This window comes from Schistocerca gregaria, chromosome 4 (assembly GCF_023897955.1).
Source record: "Schistocerca gregaria isolate iqSchGreg1 chromosome 4, iqSchGreg1.2, whole genome shotgun sequence".
Taxonomy (NCBI): Eukaryota; Metazoa; Arthropoda; class Insecta; order Orthoptera; family Acrididae; genus Schistocerca; species Schistocerca gregaria.
In genome coordinates this window covers 715,126,892-715,150,743 of record NC_064923.1, presented here as the reverse complement: position 1 = coordinate 715,150,743, position 23,852 = coordinate 715,126,892, and the positions used below count along the sequence as shown (strand labels likewise).

At 40.3% G+C, this 23,852-nt stretch overlaps 1 protein-coding gene across 1 annotated transcript in view; it reads left to right on the top strand.

Moving 5' to 3' along the window:
• LOC126266919 (uncharacterized) overlaps positions 1-23,852 on the top strand; it is a 157,868-nt gene that overhangs the window by 6,417 nt on the left and 127,599 nt on the right. The window contains exon 3 of the mRNA XM_049971609.1: positions 12,793-12,927. Within this exon, the coding sequence (XP_049827566.1) occupies positions 12,793-12,927 (135 nt within the window). The remainder of the gene's footprint in view (positions 1-12,792; positions 12,928-23,852) is intronic.

Below are 23,852 nucleotides of genomic sequence, written 5' to 3'. Positions count from 1 at the left end.
TTTAGGAATAAAGATGATGACTCACCAAAAGGTAGGGTGCTACATCGTTAATAGGCACACAAACAAAAGGTACAGAGCTTGGCTAGCTTTCAGAATGCACTTTCTTTTTCAAGCTGTGGGGAAAAACACGCAGACACGTGTACACACACACACACACACACACACACACACACACACACACACACTTGCCTCCCTACATTGTGCTCAGTTGACTGCCAGCTCTTTATTGGCCTGCAGTGAGTGTACTGTACTGTGGTGAGGTGAGGGTGTATGGTGCAATGGAGTGATGGATGGAGAGAGCATGAGGGAGGGAGGAGGTTAGGGGAAAGCATAAAGCATCTAACAGCTCATGGGAGAGTGAGGAGCTGAGTGTGGGCTAGCTGGGGGATGGGGGGGGGGGGGGGGGGGGGCAGGTAGAGGGGCAGGTGGCAAACAAACTGGCCATGCAATTTCATAGGTGAGGGCAAGAGATAACAGCACACAAGTACTTGATGTAGGATGCAAATTTGGAAGGGTTGCTGGGGTAGGCGATACTGTACACACACACACACACACACACACACACACACACACTATTGGGTTTTGTGGGAGGGGAGGGGGCAGCAAGTGACCTTAGGTTTAGGCCAGGAAGATTATGGGAGTGAAAGATGTGCTGTAAGGATAAAGTTGAAAGCTGATTGTTGTCATATCAATGTAAAACTCTATGTAGTGGCTGCAGCAGAGCTGGTACATAACATGGATGCTTTCACAGGTGGCCCAGCCTCTGATGGGTCAGGATAAGCCTGTGACAGGACTTGAATAGATGGTGCTGGGTGGCTGGACTGGGCAGGTCTTGCATCTGGGTCTTCCACAGTGGTGCAATCACTGTGGCAGGGTGGGAGTGGGTGTGGCATAGGGATGGACTAGGATGTTGTAGGGGTTGGGTGGGTAGGGGAACACCGCTTTGGGAGGGGTTTGAAGTATCTTGGATAGAATGTTCCTCATTTCAGGGCATGATAATAGATAATCAAAACCCTGATGAAGGACATGATTCAGTTGTACCATCTGCACAGCAACCACAACACAAGTACCAAAGAACATAACATACAAAGGCAGTTCTGTATATATCTTGATATCACAGATGAATTTTTGTCTTAATGTTTGCATTTGACTTGTGTTGATTCCTTGTCTGTTGAGATCTCCACATCAGCACCTCCCTTTTTGGGGAGCTGTGGCTTGGAAGGTCTTGCATCAAATCACAAATCTGGCCAGTGCAAACCTGAACAGAATTAGAAAACACAGGAGCTAATCTAACTAGCAGGTATCTGCTAGTTACCTGCCCGTCAGACTGCATTTTTGTGGCTGAGGTAGAGGTCTGATTGGGTCACTCAAAGCCGTAGAGAGATTGTCTTCTGTATAAGAAGGCTTGAGATGCTTGGCAGATACAGAATACCATTTCCCAGGGAAGTCAGTCGCATTTGTTTCATTACTACGGTCTATGACTGTAAAGGGGCCTGGAAAGAGTAGTGGTTTAATAGTGTCATCTCTCAGCCACACAAAACACCATCTGAATAAGTCTTTGTGAAAGAAAATGGGTTTATCACTGTGTCGAAATGGATTCTTTGGAAAGAGGTGATGCATGTGCGATTGCAATTGCACAAAAATGTATTGGACCCTCTTACTGGTAGCCAAGGCTTAGGTGTGGGTGAGAAAAATTCACATGGAACCCTTAATTGCTGATCATAGACCAGTTCAGCAGCTTAGCAACCCAAGTCCTATTTCAGGACAGTGTGTAGCCCTAACAGTACGAAAGGTAATGTTCCCGACCAGGCATCAGCACAGTGCATAGCCCGAACAGTACTAAAGGTAGTATGTCCAACCGATCGTTGCTTTCAGTGTGCAGTAAATAAGTTACTGGCATGAAGGTAGCTCTTCACTGAAATATGTCTCAGCTGCACATTCTCATAATCTTTTCGAACAATAGGCACTCAAATTGCCACCCCTCCCCATAATAACAACTTGTGGAGTGCTGAATCTTGCAAACAAGCAATTTAGTTGGGCCTGGGTGACAGAGACTGCAGAAACATCAGCTACCGCCGTGGCCCCAGGCTACCTAGTGAATTTATCTACGATAGTCACCAAAAGACGAAATCCATTGAGGGAGGGGGGGGTGGGGGAGAGAAGAGGCTAAAGCATTTCTGGAAACCTTGCAATTTTGTCATTTCCTGCAACACTGTGCCTAGTGCCAGCAGTCTTTTTGCTCCTGGCCAAACCCCTTTGTCCACCATGATTTTTGCAGAAGCCTTGATGTCAGATAGTGGAACATTGTGATATGCATTGAAGACAGGGCATCACCATCTCGCAGGAATGAAGAGGCAATTCTTGTAGCTTGGAGTGTTGCACCATATCCATTGATTGGTACCATGTATTGGCACGTGCTCAGGACGTAAGCCCGTCAATGCAGGATTCGCATGACAGTGTAAACGGAAAGCATCTTTCTCTGGTTCTGCTACTCTGTCAGTAGCAGTGATAGTCTCGCACTTTCAAGACAAGCAGTCAGCCACAGTATTATATTGATCCACAATGTGCTGGATGTCCTTTGAGAACTGAGCAATGAACCGAGTGTGTCTACACTTTCATGATGAATTAAGTTCCATCATATGCTGGTATCTGGACATTAGTGGCTCATCATCAGTAAAAATTTTAATGACTTCTCCCTCTAGCCATAGCCGGAAATGCTTTACAGTCACATATATTGCAAGAAGCTCCCTGTCAAATGCGTTCCACTGTTGCTGATTAGACAGGCTCTTCGAAAAGAAAGCCAGAAGGTGCCAATCTGCAGAGACGTACTTTTGAAATATAGTGCCCACAGCAGTTGAGCTTGTATCAACACTCAAACCAATGGGGGTGCCAGAAACAGGGTATGTCATCCTGGTATCATTAGTTAATGCAGTTATTAGGTCTTGAAATGCATTTTGAGCTTCACGAGTCCAAGGAATTTTTTTTCTGCCAGATGTTTTTTTGCATGTAAGTAGTTTATTTATTGGTTCTTGTACTTCAGATAAATTGAGCGTCACCTGTAATAGTTTAACTTTTTGAGTAGTCTTCTAGAGCCATTAAATGTTAGAGGTTGAGACATTTCTCTGGAAGAAGTGAACAGCCTGTGCAAGAGACTGCATAGTCTAGAAACTGTACCTCCTCCTTGCAAAGAATTTTTTTTTTTTTTTTCTGTAAGATTGACTGTGACTGTGCTCCAGCCATACAGAATGTGAATGAAAACTCTTGTAGTACTTCATGCATGAAATGCTACCAAGTCTGGGAGAATTTCATAGTCAAAAGGCATCATGTTTTGGTCGCTGAGCCTGAACGGGTTACTCACTAGAGTTTTCTGCCTAGCCATGGGGATTTGCGAGAAAGCCTTCATACAATCTATTACACTGGGAAAAAAAAGAAAAAAAATGTGTCCATCACACTGCTGTTAAAGTCTGCAGCACTGGGAACCGGATATCTGTCCAGAATAGTGCGAGTATTTAAGCCCCCATAATCACAATACATTCCACCTGCAGAGGTGATGTCCCCTCACTGTGATATCTTGTCACATGTTAGTCAGTAATCATCATCTCGAACGCCACACCTTGCATGTCTTTTTAACTCCACAAGTTCATGTGATGTAGAATGCGAGATCTTCTCGCATAATACATGTGTGTGTGCCGCATTTAGGCAGTCGCAACATCTAATATTTTATACCAGGTGTGGAAGACGTGGACAGTGCTAAAACCATTGTGTGAGGGCAGATCAGCAGCACCATGTAGCACGAGGCCTTAGGTGATAGAGGTGCTTTGATCAAGCAACAGTTTGACAGGTCTGGCATCACGGAAAAATTACAGAGAAACTTGGACCCTCAGAACCGGACCACTCACACCCACAATAATGAGTGTTCAAGTACGGCAAAATCCATTATACAAATCTAAAGTCAATCCCTTCTTCCTGAATGTCTCAGTTGCCGAATTGTTAGCAGCTGTGAGAAATGGAACTGCTGTAGATGAGTGGGGGATCATTCAGCCATTTTGGATATACACTTATCTAGAATCCAGTGTTGATTAAGAATTGGTCACTGAATTTCCTTTCCTTTACAAATAGTGTATTTGGGCCTGTAACTACTGACTCCATTTCTTTCTGTGCACTTGAGGCGTGTTAAATGTTCTGGATGGGTGGGTGTGCATACTGGCACTCGTCATTTGAGTTTGGGTAGAGACGTGGGCTCTTGCTCTGTCTTGCTGCTTCACAGAAACATCTATGCTACCATCACCATTTCAAATTTTGTCAGATACTGTTTGGGATCCAAAAACTGTTGTTACCTACCTGTCTCTGTAATCAAGCATTCAGCCTATCTAATTTGTTGACTAGATGGCTCTGTCTGTGGTGCTTGCGTTTGTGGTGAAGCAATGTGCGAGTCTGTGCTCCCTGCCGCTGCAAAAGTCTGAATGCGTGATTCGGAACCTCCCACTATAACATCTTCAAATGCCCACAAGCCGGCCGGTAGGATTCACGTGGGGCCATCTGGACAGCCAACTGATTCGCTCGGCCAGCCGGTGTGGCCGTGCAGTTCTAGGCGCTTCAATCAGGAACCGCGTGACTGCTACAGTCGCAGGTGCGAATCCTGCCCCAGGCATGGATGTGTGTGATGTCCTTAGGTTAGTTGGGTTTAAGTAGTTCTAAGTTCTAGGGGACTGATAACCATAGATGTTAAGTCCCATAGTGCTCAGAGCCATTTGAAATCCTTTTTTTTTTTTTTTTTTTTTTTCCCTGCCCACTAATTATTATCAATTATGATAGCATCCACCTTGCTTGCCAAATCACCAATAGGAAGTTCCATGATAATGGGCTGAATAGTCCTATTTCACAGCAATCTACATAGCCAAAAACCCTTCAGACATTGCTCAGTCAGGAGATCGTTACCTCTCCCCCTTCCCCTGCCCCTGCCGCCCCCCCCCCCCCTCCCTGCCCCAGCATATACTGTGAATGAAGTACTTGTGAAGGGGAACCACTGGAACAAGGGACACTTTTGCTGATTTTCCATGTATCCGTGACTCAGGTGGTAATACGAAATATATCCATCCAGCTGTGCTATAACCAATGTGATAACCAATGTGAATTGTTACCATAATTTACATAGTATATGAAGCAACCGTTGGTCGCAAAAGCTTGAATTTTGTGTGTATGTTTGTGTTTTTTTGTGTGTGTATCAACCTGCCAGCGCTTTCGTTTGGTAAGTCACATCATCTTTGTTTTTAGATATATTTACATAGTATAAGACACACTTTTTTCTCCGAAAAATTTCCTCCAAAATCCAGGTGCATCTTACACTCAAAATTAATATAAAAATGTCCTCTGTTTGATTTAGAATTCCCAACAGTCTTAAAAAAGGGCGTGTAGCAGAAGCCTATCTCTATCTGGCAACATTGATTCAATGAGCAGCAGCATGCGTCGATGCGACGAACACAAGCTGCAAGGATTCATAAGCTTGCTAACACTGTCTCACTCCTGCCTCGCCATCACAAACCCAGAACACTGTCTGGCCTTCGATGCGTCACTGCAGTCTACATTGCAAAGGAACTTGAATTGAAAGTGATTTTTGTTATTGGCGACAGTGTAATATTCTTTTAGTAGCTAGTTTTGCAATAGAAAAAAAAATAAAAAGTATTCATATGATGTGGGCTGTAAATTTAAAGTAATACCGCATGCAGAAGAACATGGAAACAGAGCAACTGAGCAGCATTTTGGCCCCACACCAACAGAAAAAAACATTTTTGATTGGCAGACTACTAAACAAGAACTGAAAAAAATGAGGTGCAAATAGAGGTCTGAATTCAAAATGACCAAAACTATAAGATGATGTATTAAAATGGATTCAAGGACACCATCAAAATGGCATTGGAATTAATACAAAGAAATGATTCAAATACATGCTCATAAGCTAGTGCTACAGTGGAACTTAATAGAAGGGTGGAGTTGGCTGGTGCTACAGGTTTATTAAGCGTCATGGACTTTGCATACGAACTAAAACCAAAATATTTCAGAAAATGCCACCAGAGCTTTAAGAGAAAATATTGCCTTTCCATCAGTTTATTATTCAACATCGAAAGAAAAGCAGTGTGGAGCTAAGCCCAAATAGTGAATATGGATGAAACTCCTCTGATGTTTGAAGTCCCAAGTAACAGAACTGTTGCCATGAAAGGTGTAAATCTGTAACTGTAAAAACAACTGGACAAGAAAAATGCTCTACACTTTAGTCCTGTCATGTTGTGCTGATGGTACTAAACTTAATCCAATTATCATTTTCATGTGCAAAACAATGCTGAAGCCTTCTGAAATGCCGCCAAGTGTTGTTTTTCATGTACATGACAAGGGTTGGATGGATGAGGCTGGTATGAAATTTTGGATTAACAGAGTGTGGGATAGAAGGAAAGGTGTTTTATTGAAGAAGAGTTCTTTTCTTGTGCTAGATCAGTTTAGAAGCCATCTGAAAAATTTTGTGAAGGAGAAATTGAGACAGGGAAACACAGACATTGCTGTTATTCCGGGAGGACTTCACAATTGCAACCTTTTTGACGTCTCGATAAATAAACCGTTTAAAGTGTATATGAAAGAGGAATGGAACAAATGGGCAATGGATTAAACCTGACATGAATTTACACCGAAGGGAACTTTAAAACAACCTGTTATCTAACAAGTGTGTCAGTGGTTAAAAAGTTGTGGTATAGACTGAAAGGAGACATTATTAATAAATCTTTCAGTAAGTGTGACAAAAGTAATGCCCTTGATGGTAATAAAGACCATCTTGTATATGAAGAGAACAATGGGGATGACAAAGAGGAGGAGGGAGAAGAAGAAGAAGAAGAAGAAGAAGAAGAAAGTTCAGATGGTGATTTTCAGGGATTTTAAAGGTCAATGCAGTTTTATAAACTAAGAATTATTTAAAATCTGGCTTTACGAACTAATAATAAAAATGTTATTTTTTTTATAATTGCTTAAAAGTTAAGTTCATCTTGTAATCTGTAAAATACAGTACTTGTCTGACACCAGCCCACACAAATGAAAGATGGCCATTAGCCATAGCTGGGACTTTGTAGGCCAAAAAATACAGATTTCTGATGTTATTGTCCTGTTGCCATTGCATGTATCATTGTTTTTGTTGTTCAGTGTAGCTGGTGGTAATGGCATACCATTGCTAGCTCTCGGTAAACTCTGGTGCTACTCTTTCAGCCCATGTTAGTGAGTAGGCCCATTGTTCCCTGCGCGTACACAGAAAATCAGTTTGCCAACCATTCAGTATAGGGTCATGACTGTGGGAATTGATTCTACTTCAAATATGAATGTGGCTTATAAGTGATTAACACTTTATTTGTATAAATATTCTTTGCACACAGTACTTTACTTTGACCACACAACAAAATGTGGACCACACACGAGTACCAAAGAACATAAAATATAAAGAAAATTCTGCATATATCTTGATGTCACAGATGAATTATTATTTTAATCTCTGCATTTGACTTGTCTCCACACTATCTATCAAGGTCGCTACAGTACAAGAGACACTCAAGATAGTTAAGCAGTCTTCCAACATGATCCATGATGGTTGCTGCAGTTAGTTATTTCCATGTTTGGTTCTCTTTCTTCCTTTCTTAAAAAAGAAGTGCACAAGCGCGCGCGCACGCACGCGCACGCACGCGCGCACACACACACACACACACACACAGCTATATACATTAAAAATGTTAGAGAGACAGAATGATTGTTCAGTACTTTCATGAGGCTTGTTCAGTATTTTCATGAGGCAAGATTTCAATACTGCCATTGCACATCAAAAAACAAAGAAAAGTAAAAAAAACTGGACCTAGATTTTGGAACAGTTAGTTCCCTCTTTAGGGAGGAAACATCTATTGTGAAGATGAGAGTGGAGATGAAGGCAAAGGAGACAGTGTCATAGGGAATAGGAAGTCAAAGGTAGAATATCGGAAAGCACAGTGGCAGTTGTAGCCCAGAGATGACTGAAGAACAGAGTGAGAAGTAAAGATGGATTAATGGATTAAAAGGAAGAAAATTGAGAAATGGAGAAATTTCATTAATACTGAAATTAAGATCAAGAGGAATGCAGAAAAGGTGCCGGTGAAATATCTATAAACGAAGCTGGATGGAAAAGGGAGTTAAAAGAAGCAGAAGGAAAATAGGAAAAAAAGAGAGAAATAGAGCAAAAATGAGTAAATAAGGCTAAACTACCAATGTAAACAAAAAAACAATTAAATTGGGGGGGGGGGGGGACACAATTGTGGAAGGAAGTTAGGTCCAGGAGGATGGCTGAATGTGAGAATATGGTGGAGATGAAGTTCCCATCTCCTATGTTCAGGGAAGCTAGTACTGGGCAGGAGAATATAGATGACCTGTGTTGTCATCAGTGACTTTTGAATTGTAGGATGTAAAAGACACACACTTGAACCAGAGTGTTTGGCTAATCCCATTAACAGGAGGTCAACAGAAAATATTCTGCAAACATAAATACAACAATAAAAATCATTCATATTAAAGCAAGTATGTACAGTGCCACTGCTCTTCTACTTCCACCTTATCCTGGTTGAACTCCAGTGGCATGTTAGGCTGGACAGGCCTGGTAATGTCCTTTACATCCATGTGACTAGAATGTCGGTTTGGAGTATTCCATCTCAATTTGTTCATGATTCTTTTACCCTGATATTCAACCACAGGTGCTGTGAAAGGATGTACTTTTGTCAGAGGGTGAGATCGTAGTGGTCTGCACACCTGGTGTAATGGACAACTGTGGCTTTTACAGTATCCTAAGCTCTGGCCAAGTAGCTATTTCACACAAATTGCACCTAGGCCTTGGCTTTTGCAAGGAGGTAAATCATGCTTTCATTATTCAGGCTACACAACTTCCACAAGACACAAAAAAAGACCAGATCCTACTATAAATTGTTATGGACTACCACGTATATTCTCCACTTCACAAGGAAATTAATTCAGAAGGAGTTTTTCGTTCAAGCCGCTGCTCGTCTACTTCCTCTTTATCTTGGTTGAACTCCAGTGGTACAACCAGCTGGATAGCGCTAGTAACTTTTCCATCTGGGATGACTAGGAACTGAATGTATTGGCATTTGTGATAGTTATGTAGCCTGAATAACAAAAGCGGGATTTGCCTCCTTGCTTCCAGCAAAGGTGTAGATGCATTTGGTAGGAGGTGACTACTTGGCCAGAGCTTAGGGCGTGAAAGCCACGGTAGTCCATTACGTCAGGTGTGCAGACCACTGAAGATATTGTACTTCTGCAAGTTCGTTCTCTGTTTGTGTGGAGGCTCTTGAATTGTGGAGAGCTTGTGTATTTACAGGTATAGTTTGCAGGCCTTCCTCATTCATGCTGTAGTGCCCTAGCTCTTTGTGAAGGCATAATTTAATGGTGCTTATGATACATTCCCACCATCCTTCCAACATCCTCCCCATCAAGCCGCAAGTTGTGCTGTGAACTACCCAGTGTTCCGATATCTCTCAGTTAGCTGTGTGAAACGTATAGGCTTTATCACTGTAAATGCCATGCCATCTGATAACTATTTGAAGAACTAATGAAAATCTGTCCATTGTTGGGTTGAGGTATAGTTTCAGATGGACAGCTGTAGCTACAGCTCAGCTGGCAAAGATACCATTACACTCTTTTGTAACTCTATTTATTTGTGGTTACATGGGTCCAACAAAATCTATTCCAGAAACTTCCAACAGATTGTGAGGCTTCACTTAATCAACAACCAATGGCACTTCTATCTGCTGCAATTGTATGGGGAAGACAGCAACATAGGATTGCTTTGATGACACAATAGATGTATTGAAAGTGAGTTCCCAAATGCAGAAAACCATCATCAAATGTGGGTTGATGCACTTTATCTTCAGTGTGCAGGGTAGTGGTAGACCTTTGATTAAAGTGTTGATAGATTCAGTCCATACTGCAGCTCTACTGTGGTGAGAGGCCTTGCAGTAGTGGCATAGCATACTCGTACCAGTCAGTGCTGCTAGCAGATCTCAAGTCATGGGAATGTTACCATCTTAACAGATGCTAATCAGCTCATACTACACGTTAGTTGGGGACACTTATCCGAAGCTGTGTATAAGCCAGCACCATATGTTCACTCCAGTGTGACAAAGTGTGAACATAGAAGTGTTCTTTCCCTGTTGTTTGGACCCATCTTTAATCAATTATACTAAATAACGGAGAAAGTGTTGTCACCATCTAACAGTAGATTGTGTGGCAGATCTTCATACCAACCTATTCTGAGCAGCCAAATGTCTTGATGGGATGTTAGTGTCATTAATTTCAGAGGGCTGTAATCACCTGCAGTAACTCGTAATAAATTTCTTCTAGGTGCTATGATTTTCAAAACTTGTTCAGTGACTTTTAGTCGATTTACTGAAAGCTTATCTCATCTCCTCATGGAGATCTCATCCTTCTGCCTTGCAGATTGCGGATAGTCTCTGGCAGTTGTTATTTGCTCCATTAGCAAAGACATCTCATCATACAGTCATATCAGGCTGTCTTCCATTTCAGTTCCTATAGTTAAGCCATCCATAAATGTGTTTTTGTGCAGTAATCCTGCAGCGGTAGGGAACTGGTGATAAATGGCTGTTAGTTCTTGGAAGGTGGTTGAAAGTAAAACTGGTTACATGCAAGCCTAACAGATGTTTCAGTCAGCAAACTGCTCTTTGGCGAGCCTTAATTTCTTCCTCAACCTTATTGGCATATAACGTGTTCCAGGAGAATCGAGTAAAATCTCTGCTGCTAGAGTTTATAGTGAGATGCAGAAAGACGTGAGTGATACAATGATTACAATGTGTCAGAAAAGGAATCTTCTAAAGCACTTCAGTCACCTCAAGTAGTATGTTAGGCATGATTTACAAAGTTTCATTGACAGTGGAGACACCCTTTACATGGGATGAACAATCAAATACTGTTTCTCATTTAGTGATTTGTCATCCCCCCCCCCCCTCTCCCTCTCTCTCTCTCTCTCTCTCTCTCTCTCTCTCTCTCTCTCTTTCTTTCTTTCTTTCTCTTTCTCGATTATATGATGAGGCAAATGAAACAAGAAACAAGTCCATGGCTTCATATTGGTAGTAAACTCTACATGCTCTTCTTTAATATACTCCAACATTATGTTATGACAAATATATCTCAGTTCTCATTTCTTAGTAGTCTCCTTCCTGAGGCATTGAAACACCCCTCAGTATCGTGAAAGTTATTGATTGTATAGCACCAGTGTATTTTTGTAGGAGGCAAAGAGGATAGAAGTGCATTATCCAGTTATAGCTCACAAACTTCCCAATGCACAGATTTTGTCAGTAGAAATGAAAGAATGAGGGATAACTACATGAAGTACCTGTAGTGTCAGTAGACAGATGGATATTGTATGATGGAACAGCCCATGTGTCAACATACCCTGGTACTTATTCCTTTGTCATGTAAGCCATTTTTTTTCACTCCATACTTGCTGCATCAGTATACACCCACTATCATACTTCCAGAATTGACATTTTCTCAATGTTTTAGGCATTTTTTATCAGTCTCTTCATGTTTCCTATTTTTATTGTATAACTAAGGCATAGATGGAGTATAAAAATTATACTATACCACTCTGCTTCCTAAAAGTCAGACTCTTCCAAGTGAAGGAAGGGGACCTGGACAGTAATAATGATGACTGTGAAAGTTTCCTCACTTCAGTGTAGGAAAAGTTGTAGTTCGACCACCTGGTGCAAGATTTGTTGCACTTGATAAACAATATTGTTACACTTGAAAGGGAGTCTGCATAAGATATGGCAGAGTCCCATATTAGGGAAAAAGCTGACAATACAAAAAGTGAAAATAGTGAAAATGATTTGAAGATAATTGTTGTGCCTCACATTGCAGATGTAAATACAGTAAACAAATACACTTGTGATACAAGTGTAGGAATCAAAACTTCCATATCTGTTTATGAAATAGAAAACTTTATTGGAAATTTTTTACCAGAAGTTGAAACAAATGATAGCTATGGATTTTTTGATGAAGAAATAACAACAATCAATGTGGTATTAGGTGTCAAACCGTTTTAAGCCCAGAGGTTTCAAATTAAAGGGCACAACAATTAATCAAATGGCTAATTGCAATTTTATTAATTATATGTTGAAAAACAAATTACATTTTCCCATTATTTGCATCAATTTTTATAGTCCCTTAAATAGAATAAAAGAAGGCTTTACTGTAGGTGCATGACTATGTACTTGCACATGTTATTTATGGTCTGTGTCTGCCTCCACCTCCTAGTTACAAATTTTTCTGTGTCTATTTGATTGGTGTCTGGAACGTAGAAAAGCTTTTCCACATAAACACTTCATTTTGTATGATACTGCAGGTGCCCCTTGCATGCTATCATGCATAAAAAAGGAAAAAGTATTGTGTAATCTTAGTTGAATAATGTCTGTTATGCATGTGCTTGTGGAGTATTTACGTAGTAGTACAAGTAAAGAATAAGAAATTCATCTAGATCATTAATTGTGTATTGCGTTTACACTAGGCAGTCTGTGTCCCCTTGCATGGTATCATGCATAAAAAAGGAAAAAGTATTGTGTAATCTTAGTTGAATAATGTCTGTCATGCATGTGCTTGTGGAGTATTTACGTAGTAGTACAAGTAAAGAATAAGAAATTCATCTAGATCATTAATTGTGTATTGCGTTTACACTAGGCAGTCTGTGTCATTGTTTCTTACATTTGCAACTAGAAATATCTTTCTGGAGTCCTAGATCCAAAGCACTCTCCTTACGTCAGTTTAGGTCTGAGAAGCAAGGGCATCTTTCAGCACATAAACATTCATATGTTTTGAGGGTTTCTCTTGCTGACAGCAAAGAACAACAAGGTAAGTATTCAGCACTATTTCTGAGTGCCATTCTGTCATTATTAAATTTTCGGTATTGACTGTTACCCTGCCTCACCTCAAAGACATATATATATGATGATGTAAATAAAATAGAAAGAAACTTCCACATGGGAAAAATATATTAAAAACAAAGATTCCAAGCGGAAAAGCGGTGGTAGATAGGCACAATAAATATATTTATTGTGCCGCTTTCCCGCTTGGTAAGTCTTGGAATCTTTGTTTTTAATATATATATATATATATATATATATATATATATATATATATATATATATATATATATATAAAAAATAGAAAGAAACTTCCACATGGGAAAAATATATTAAAAACAAAGATTCCATGACTTACCAAGCGGGAAAGCGCCGGCAGACAGGCACAATGAACAAAACACACAAACACACACACACAGAATTACTAGCTTTCGCAACCGATGGTTGCTTCTTCAGGAAGGAGAGGGAAAGACGAAAGGATGTGGGTTTTAAGGGAGAGGGTATGGAGTCATTCCAATCTCGGGAGCGGAAAGACTTCCCTTAGGGGGAAAAAAAGGACAGGTGTACACACGCGCGCTCGCGCGCGCACACACACACACACACACACACACACACACACACACACACACACATCCATCTGTACAAACACAGACACAAGCAAACATATTTAAAGGCCGAATATATGTCTGCTTGTGTCTGTGTATGTACGGTTGGATATGTGTGTGTGTGTGTGTGTGTGTGTGTGTGTGTGTGTGTGTGCACCTGTCCTTTTTTTCCCCCTAAGGGAAGTCTTTCTGCTCCCGGGATTGGAATGACTCCTTACCCTCTCCCTTAAAACCCACATCTTTTCGTCTTTCCCTCTCCTTCCTGAAGAAGCAACCATCGGTTGCGAAAGCTAGTAATTCTGTGTGTGTGTTGTGTGTTTTGTTCATTGTGCGTGTCTGCTGGCGCTATCCCGCTTGGTAAGTCTTGGAATCTTTGTTTTTAATATATATATATATATGACGATGTAAATAAAACAGAAAGAAACTTCCACATGGGAAAAATATATTAAAAACAAAGATCCATCTGCACATACACAGACACCTAATGCATGTGCAGATGGATATGTGTGTGTGTGTGTGTGCGAGTGTACACCTGTCCTTTTTTTCCCCTAAGGGAAGTCTTTCCGCTCCCGGGATTGGAATGACTCCTTACCCTCTCCCTTAAAACCCACATCCTTTCATTTTTCCCTCTCCTTCCCTCTTTCCTGACGAAGCAACTGCCAGTTGCGAAAGCTCGTAATTCTGTGTGTGTGTTTGTGTGTTTTGTTCATGTGCCTGTCTGCCGGCGCTTTCCCGCTTGGTAAGTCTTGGAATCTTTGTTTTTAATATATATATATATATATATATATATATATATATATATATATATATATATATATATGCCCTTACAACTATGCAGAATTATTATTAAGGGGAGGTTCTGGTCAAGGCGGATAAAAAAATGGATTTTTTGTGTAATTTTCATCCCCTGCAGTTAACATATTATTTCTACAAAAGGAGTTTTTGGTTGTGAAAGTATTTTAGAAGTAACATCATGTCGAATGGAACTGTGTGCTGATAGAAGTATAGGCAGCTGTAAGTGCCTGATGAATTAGTTCAGGAAAAGATTCAACCAGTATACAAATTTCTGTCCAGCGAGGATTTGCGTAAAAGGTGCACTGTTGTCAATATGCAATGTATGCATTGGAAAGTGGTATTGAAACATCTTCATTGTGAGACAAAAAGTTTGTGGAATTATCTGAGAGGAAATGCGTGCCTGCCATGGTGCAAGAAATGTCTCATTTCATTAAAACAGCCCAAATTGCAAAAAAATAACACCACTAGATTCAGTACCAGAGTACATTTGAGGAAGAACAAGGACGCCTCTATGGTCCTAGTATCGCAAATTAACCATAGGTTTTGAAACAACAATGTTTTTTGTTATTCCAAAGTGAAAATACACGTTTGTTGAAACCACATTTTTTCAGCTGATGAAGCACTCAGAACCTCAACAGATTAACTGATTAATTTCATTTTTTAATTGAAAGGTAATTAAATTTAGGGGGTGATAGGAAGAGCTTTTTTGTGTTTGAATTTTAAATATTTTTTTCTAAACATTTGGAGTTAGGAAAACATGCCAAGAAATTGACATGTTTCTCAAACAGCTGCCTTTTGTTTCTCCAAGGTCTTTTTCAAAATCCCATCATGATGTACCTCCAAATTCATTTTGATTTAAGAATTTTCTATTTTTATGGGTTTCAGAAATAGCCACGAGTCTGTACAACACTTCGTGCAAACCAGGATGCACTGCGAGATGCGTACTTTGACAAGGGCTGCAGCTGCCGTTTTTAATTTGTTATGAAACAAACAAAACAAAACAAAAACATATACCATTGTATGTATAATAATGTGGTACAACCTCCATTTTAATAAAAGCAACCCTACCTGAAAACGATTGTAAAAAGATTTTTCGTGCCTCTAAACCAGAATCTCCCCTTAAGTTATATTTAAAAATTCTGTTGATTGTATTTTATAAACTCTTTGGGAAACATTTATCTGCAAGATTATCATAAGCTCTGAAGTTTCATCTTGAAAACTGTCCACTGTTTGCTTAAAAGGCATTTAGTTCCCAAATTTCCTTCCTCATAATTTATTTTTATTGAACTAATTATATAATTCATCCTTCTCTTTAAGATCATACTGATAGTCAAATTCTTCAGGAAACTTAACTTTAAGCTTTTGGAGACAGGATGAATTTTATACGTGAAAACGGCGCTATCAAGTAGCTTCATGTGGTCTTAAGTTGTATTATTGTGACTGGCTGTTAGTATTCAAAGTAATCATTATTTGCAGAACGTAGCACCTGGCAGATTAAAAATGAATCATTCAGATGCTGATAGGTTTCCATAGACTGATAAAGGATGTGTATAGTGTGGTGTTCACACAGAAAACAGCACAGATGTTCGTGTGGGTTAAGATCAAAAGAATTTTGGTTCAATGAAATGTTCCAAAGTCTTGGTCATATACTACGACCCGGGAGAAACCCAGGAATTTTTTCATCCGGGAGAAAACCGGGAATTTTATGGAATTCCTGGAATTTTTTTTGTTTTAGCTTTCAGTTAAATTTTTGTAATTTTAACTGGTAAGAAACAATATTCTAACAAAGGATATTATGTATCCCACTATTGCAGAATAATACTGCAACAATAAAACATGAACGAGAGGAGGAAAAAAATAAATAAATAAATAAAACTTAAGTTGTAAAAGAAATGCGCTATATACAACAACTAAACACAGTGCTCATACAAGCGTCAGCCAACAGCAAAATGTGTTAAAGGCCTTGCGAAGACTGTTCAGTGCTTCATAACAACAAATTGCCTGCATCTCCAATGAGCGTGACATCACAACTGTTTACTTTAGATTCGTTTGAGCAGGACGTGCTCATGCGCAAGCACAGTTGAATCGTGCATGTGTAGTACCTTCTCCCACTTCTAGCTACAGAAGTGTGACTGTTAGCTCTATAAGCAGCAGCAGCAGCTGCTGCAGCAAAATGCTACCCGGAAAAAATTTTATTGGCGCGTGCAAGTTGTCAGATTCAGTTGGGCAAACCGGGGTATCTACCCCGGGCGGCAATTTCAGCGGAATGGAATGGGGCCATCAAATTCATATTCCTGAGGAAAAAAACCTTGTTTCACAAAGTGCCTAGTATCCAGTGCATGTTGGTCTGTTGATTATTCATATGATATTGAAATGCATCCCTGTTGGTTTTTGAACATTTGAGAACATATTCTAAGTTTATTTCTGAATGAATCATAAGTTGAATTTTGAATGTGTGTGTAGTGCACGTCATTTATCTGCCAGTGGAATCCAGTCACATCTACAAATAAACTTTCCTTAGACAGAAGGGGACGGGGCTATATGAGCTGAGTGGAATAAAGCTGAACGGGAGAATGACAATCACTGTTTATTTATTTGGTTGACTGTATTTGCGAATTATCAGCGTTGTTATAATTACCAGCGAAATCCATAGATTCAGACTACCAGAGTGGAATCATAGGTAAGAAAGATTACATATTTTCTTCTTGGTGTATCCAAGAAAATTAAATTTTGATAAAAAATTTTTGGCCAGACCGCTACACTAGTAAGGATCAGTTGTACTGTCCCTGGTAGCAGCCACCTGAGTAGCGCAGAAAACACGTTTTATGAACATGTAATAACGCCTAACCGGAGAATAAACGCGGGTTAACTAAACCGTTGATTGTGGAAGGGGTTGCGAAGTTAACCGGAGAATAAGTCACAGAATTAGTGATGACGCGATTGTTTGGTAGAACGAGGAAGGAGAAGAAATTGGGACATCACACAAATTATGGAAGAATAACACGATTCCAAATTTATATGAAAATTTCATACTACTACTTTTCAATCTCATGCTTGAGAAGCTGGAGTGTATGAATGAAATGTGAAACTATTTCCGAACATAAAACTTTTTGGTTGTAGTAGGCCTAATAGGCATTTAATATTTGTACTTTGTGAATTATATTTTCTCGTGTTATAAAAATGACCATTTGTGCCAAAATAGTCTTGTGTTACAGTAGCTATAATATTAGACAGGCCTATTTCGTTTTATCTAGTAGACAGTGACAAAATACACATAATCAGATTGAGAAACCACAGAAGTCTTGGGTACTGTTTGTATTGTATTAACAGCTTTTTCAGTATTAAACATTTCTTTCTTTCATGTAGCAAAACATGTGACGACCTTTGATGAGGTAATAGATCCTTTCCCAGAAAGGAAAACACGCCATGTAAAGCTGTAACGAGGTTGGAGAGAAAAAAATGCTAGGACTTACGGACTGAAGAAATGTGTACTGTCTTGCTTGTTTCTTCTACTGGTTTCATTTATCTTATATTTAATTTTATGTCACACAAAAAAGCAAGTTATTAGTTATAGGCAATAAAGAATGCAAATTTTCTGAAGAGTTCTTGTTCTCCCAGTTACAAATTATCCCATCCAATATTGATTACGAGTTTTTTTTTTTTAATATATATATTTCCCCCCCCCCCCCCCCCCCTTCTGAGTTAGGGTTGCAAAGTGGATATTCTCCACGTGACTGGCATTTACGTTTAGTGATTTTGCTGTTTCCTCTTCGTTTATTGCTGTCACGTCAAGTGAAAACAAAATGGATTTCTGTGACCGGGAGTTATCAAGTGAATTAAAATACACTGACATGAGTACGAAAGGTGAAAATATCTTATTAGTTTCAGATTTTATTTTATTTTATTTTCACCTTTCTGACAACCAAGTATTAATCGCCTTGCAGAACAATGAAGTTATTTTGTCGATTTACTAAATAAATTTGGCTTTTATTAATCTTTTTCAATGCGGCAGTCAATTTATTTGAAACAAAATGTTTCATTCCACACTATTGGCTAGTTTCAACTGTTCACTGCATTTCAAAAGTGCATGTTTTCATCTTCTAGCATGTGTGACATTATGCCATAATGAATAACCAAACATTAGATAATACAGTACTGGTACTCCAAGAAAATTTACATCCGAATCTGCACATACTAATGTGCTTATTAAGCCGAATTACACGTTTTAGTATGGTGCACAGAATTCCGATGCTCTTGAAGTATCCTATGATGAATTGTTTCTTTTATGACATAATGTGAGATCTTTTAATGTCTTACACCTACGAACATACGCGCTTCCAGCATCCTAGTAGCTGCGCAAGTGTGGTGATGCCTGTTATCTGGCACTCTCTGACACCTGCTGAAACAAACCTATTTCTAACAGGTCGCGGGAAAATATTGCGAATGGTTATTTGAAAAGCGTTATTTTCAAAGTCAATTTCCTTTGATGTAAGATGAACTACATGCGAAAATGTATGATGAATTTCTTAAATCACAGATCGTTTGACTCTCATTTAAAAAATCAAGTCTTTGAGTACAAACATTTAGAAAAATTTTGAGCGCAGAAGATCAAGACATTTATGTCTTTATTAAAAATTTTACTGGCGCATTTGTGGGATGTATCTTAAAGTATAACACGTGCAAAAAAGATCAATATTATATGTGAAAGCTTAGCTGTATTTTTAACTGTTTGGTTTTCTAAAGAACCGAGAAGTACTACACCAGTGTATAAAACCATAACTATTCAAAGAACTGATAAGTTTTACAGTTCCAAGGAAAAGTATACTGTCACTGAACACAGAAAAAGTGTATCTTCACCCGGGAGAAAGTGTAATTTTAACTGGGAAATCCGGGAATTTTTTTCCTTGTCCATGGATACACCCTGTACCAGCCATTTGTGAACACTTCTGATTGGGTGACAAGGCACTGTAACTTTTTTCTAATAGAGCTCTTCCTCCTCATGAAAGACAGACCAAACATAATTCTCCAAGGATGGATTCATAAGCTAATTACACAAGAGTGACTTCCATGTGGAAGCTGGTCATACAGAATGTCATGAAAGCATTCGCTGTTGTGTAATGCTGTCTCTACCATCTTGTAAGCTTCCTTTTCTCCTTCTTTTCTGTTAATTCTCCGTCATTAGCATGAATGCAGACACTGTTCATCTGCCACAGAGCACAATTTGCAGCAGGTTTTCTGAACTATTATGAAATTTACAGGGTGCCTAGCTAGTTTGGGTTATCAGGAGTAAATTATTGAGAATTAAAAGTTTCCTTTCATGCTTGCAGCTATTCCAAGGCCGCAGGCTTGCAGCCTAGCATAAGTTCTTGCAGTGTCTACATGACCAGCCAGCCTGTTTCTTCAGGACAGAAACAGTTCTTTCTGATAAAAGCCACTGATGGGGTATGCTTTGAGCCCTCTGCTCAATGCAGTAAAAGTGGCCATGCCACCAACAATCCAATAGGGAGGCATGAGAAAGGGGTCCCGTCATTGTACAGGGCAGAAATTTGTGGTTTCTACCTTTCAGAGGGAGCAGACTGTCTTGTGTCATCTGCCTCCATTTCTGCTCTTTTTGACTAAGCACCAGCTAGTTTAAGCACAAACCATCTTTCTCTCTCCTTCCATTCTTCATATTTTGCTAACACTCTAACTGGCAAATGCCCACTACAGTCCAACCTGAATGAGGCCTGCTGTATTCTGTAGTTTTGGACTGTACCATGAGTTTCCTTTAATTATCTCTCTTTCATTTGAAACCACCATTTCAGCACTCACAATTCATTCCTCTCCCATCCTTGACACAGGCCATCCCCAAGTGCAGTCTGTGCAGATAGATACATTTATTGTTGTCCCTGGTTTATGTGGATAGCGAGCTATTCCACTTTATCATGTTGGTTCAACTTTTAAACACACTGTTCTAGCTGACATTCTTCTCAGATGTCAGAGGCACATGAAACTCCATTAATATCCTTCTGATTCCCCAATATGTAAATCAATGTATTGTTTCACGCAACTTGGATATTCACTTCATTTACCCAAAACAGCAATGAATGAAATACCTACAGACAGCTGGTCAGCTCTCTTATATACTTACTTTACATGCCCTCGGGGCTCAGCATTTCAGTGCTGGGTATGGGCAAGGTGACCTGGATTTTGCAGAGCTGGGGACTGGGGAGCACCATTAATCCATTGTTATCATAAGCTCTGGGCATGTGTCAGTGGAATGTCGTGCATCACAGGAATGGGGATGTCGGCTTAACTGCCTGGATTGCAAGGATGGCAAAACCTCTACAAAAAGCCCTCATTCTCAAGGTGTGCTGCATGCTGATGAGATGCGTGGCTTTTGAGGAAGAACAGGTGCTATCAGGCAACCTGTGTAATGTGCTGTACCTCGGTAATATAAGGGTTACCCAGGCAAGCAGGGCAGTCTCTGGTGGACATCCTTCCCTAGATGCTCATGGGGTCACTATGAAGTCGATCTCATGTTTCTACTCCCAGCAGTTTGGGTGGAGCGTTGGACAATATTAACATCCAAAATCTTAAGAGGCTTCAGGTGACTAATTCACCTGGGTCATCTCAAAAATGTAAGTATTCAAAGTAATGGACCACATTCAGTGGTAGGTAATGTCTTTGTTGTCGTAAAATATGTGAATAGTTCTTTTGAAGAATTGTCACAGTTCTATATCCATAACACTCTAAAGGTGCTTGCAGAGCAACTCATGTCTATCAAGAGGTTGCGCAGTTGTACTGTCCTGCTCGAGACTATGAAGCGTTGAAGGAGTTGCAACATGCTGGGACATTACAAATAATGGTACAAAAATACTGCAATAGGAATGAGAAAGTACAAGGGTGACTGAAGTCTAGAACATTGTGAAAAGGGTTGATGGACAGCTTCAAAAGTCAGAATTTTTTATCCTGACATTCAATCTGGCGAGTATCTGTCTGAGTATATTGCAGCAGACTTAAGATTAGACTTCATGTCCCAAATCCAATGTGATGCTTCAAATGCGAACGCATTTGTCACATCAGTATGTGTTGTAACATTCGGGCAACATGTGAAAGACGTGGTGCCGAGCCCACAATCCAGGTTTTTGATGCATTGCCCCACCCATGTGTGTTGATTGCACCAAGATCCATCCACTTTGGGGCAGGGACTGTCCTATTTTCACTGATGAAGAGATGATTCAGCAGATAAAAATCATCCAAATTGTCTCATACTCCGACGTGAAGAAGGAATATAAGGTCACCAAGTTATGTCAAGTCTTTTGACTCGGTATTGGAAGAAGCCTATCAAAAAAGTCACTGTCAGCACTCAGACTGACAGCTGAGGAGGGCACATATACCTGCACCTATAAGTGCATCTGCCAGCCCACAGTGCTGATTCCACAGCCCAGCCTTCCTATCACTGAACTTTGAAAGTTGCTGACTGTAAAATCAGCTTAGATAGCAAACCCTTATGGCACACAATGGAGAAGATCCAGCAGTGCCACTGTCTCCAGAATCCAAGCTGAGAATGAAGGCCAATTGGCCACAGTGATCTGCTCCAGAGCCATCAGACCATTTAACCTTGGCTGTGTCCAATAGATCTGATAGTGACCATACTATCAGCAATATGGACATCAGCATTTGCCTGTGGGATCCATTGGATCCCTCAAATGATCCCCCTCTGTTGTAGTCTTCCCCCATGGCAGAATGACAACAGGAAAGTTAGAAGAAAATCTCATATTTAAAATAGCTTCCATACTTCAGTGGAACGTGAATGGTTTCGGGACACGTGGAAGAACTACATCTGTTAACTCAGGGTAGACTAATGTGTGTCTAACACTTCTGAGCTACATGGACGACCTCAGTAGAGAGAGAGCTAGAGGAGGAGTAGCTATTTTGTCGACCCTACCTCTCCTTACTTCTCCCCTTCATAACTAGCCTGCAAGCAGTCACTGTGTCAGTACATGTGCGTCTACAGTTGACAATATGTTGACTTTATTTGCTTCCACATGAGGTGTTCAATGGAGAGGATCTCCTTGACATCCTTACTCAGCTCTTCCACCCCTTCATCCTGTGTGTTGATTTTAATCCACATAATGTGCTTTGGGGCTCTGCAATCACCTGCCCGTGGGGTATAGCAATTCAGAGCCTTCTCTTGTCATCACATACATGTTTGTTGAACATGGGGAGAACTTTCACTTCAACATTGCTTCTGGGTCATTCACTGCCATTGTTCTCTAGATATGCTCTCCAGCCCTCACACACACCACTCAATGGGAAAGGTTTGGTGGTTTGTGCTCAAGTGACCGTTTCCCAGTGTGGATTCACTTGCGAGACAGAGTGGTGCCTGAAAGCCATCCACCTCGATGGATGCTTCATAGGGCAGACTAGATGCTCTACAGCCAACTTGCTGTGTTTGAACACTATAACAGCATCCAGAAATGTGTGGATCACATAATCCTAATTATTCATCAAACCACTGAGCTATCTATTCTGCAGTCTTCCGCGAATTAAATGGTAAGTCTGGGTAGTGAGGGTAAAATGTCACCGAATGAGTAGGGGAAAAAGAGGAGATCATGGCAACAGTTCCTGACAATACGGTTGTATGAAGCACCATCATGATTTCTGAGAGAGAAGGTCAGTGCCCAGTGGTTACTGTAATGGACAATGGAAGTCCCCAAACCTCTCCGTGAAACATTGTGCAGACTATGGTGGCCTATTTTACGACAGTTACTGCCACTGCCAAACAGGGTCCAGCTTTCTGGCACCACAGAGTGGCAGCGAAGATAAGTAATTGGACTTCCATCCACTACTGATGAGCAGTACATCTGCTGCTTTTCCGTGTGGGAGCTGCATTCTGCACTGTCTGCGGCTCGTGACACATCCCATGGTCCGATAAGATCCACGATAGTATGTTACAGCACCTCACATAGTGAAGCAAAGGAATCCATCCCGCCCTTTTTAATGTCATTTGGGTGTCACATGAGTTTCCCAACTCTTAGAGAGAGGTAATTTTAATTCCTCTTTTAACACACAATAAAGACTGCATGTGCCAGAGTATTATCATAGTGAGACCCCCAGTAGTTGTGTGGGAGAGACCATGGAGAGGGTGCTCAATTTCCACTTATCTGGATTTAGGATCCAGGCAGCTTCTTAGTCTCTTTCAGTGTGGTTTCAGGAGCTATCACTCCACCTTTCATAACCTAACCTTCCTTGAGGCAGGTATACAGCAGGCTTTCCTCCATTTCCATCACCTTCTAGGTATACTTAAATTTGACTGCCTTTTCCATAGCTATTAATAATTTTGTGTCCGTAGTTAATGTCCTGTCCAGTGTTCATGAAGAACTTCTCTCTCTTTTGTTCCTCTTCAAGCCTTGCAACAACAATGCATCACTTGCAGCCAACTCTTCAATGGTTGGATGAATAAGCAGAAAGGAGGGCCTTTAAGTATTCAACCAAGAATTCTGTGTGCTTTCCCTTTAACTGTCCCGTT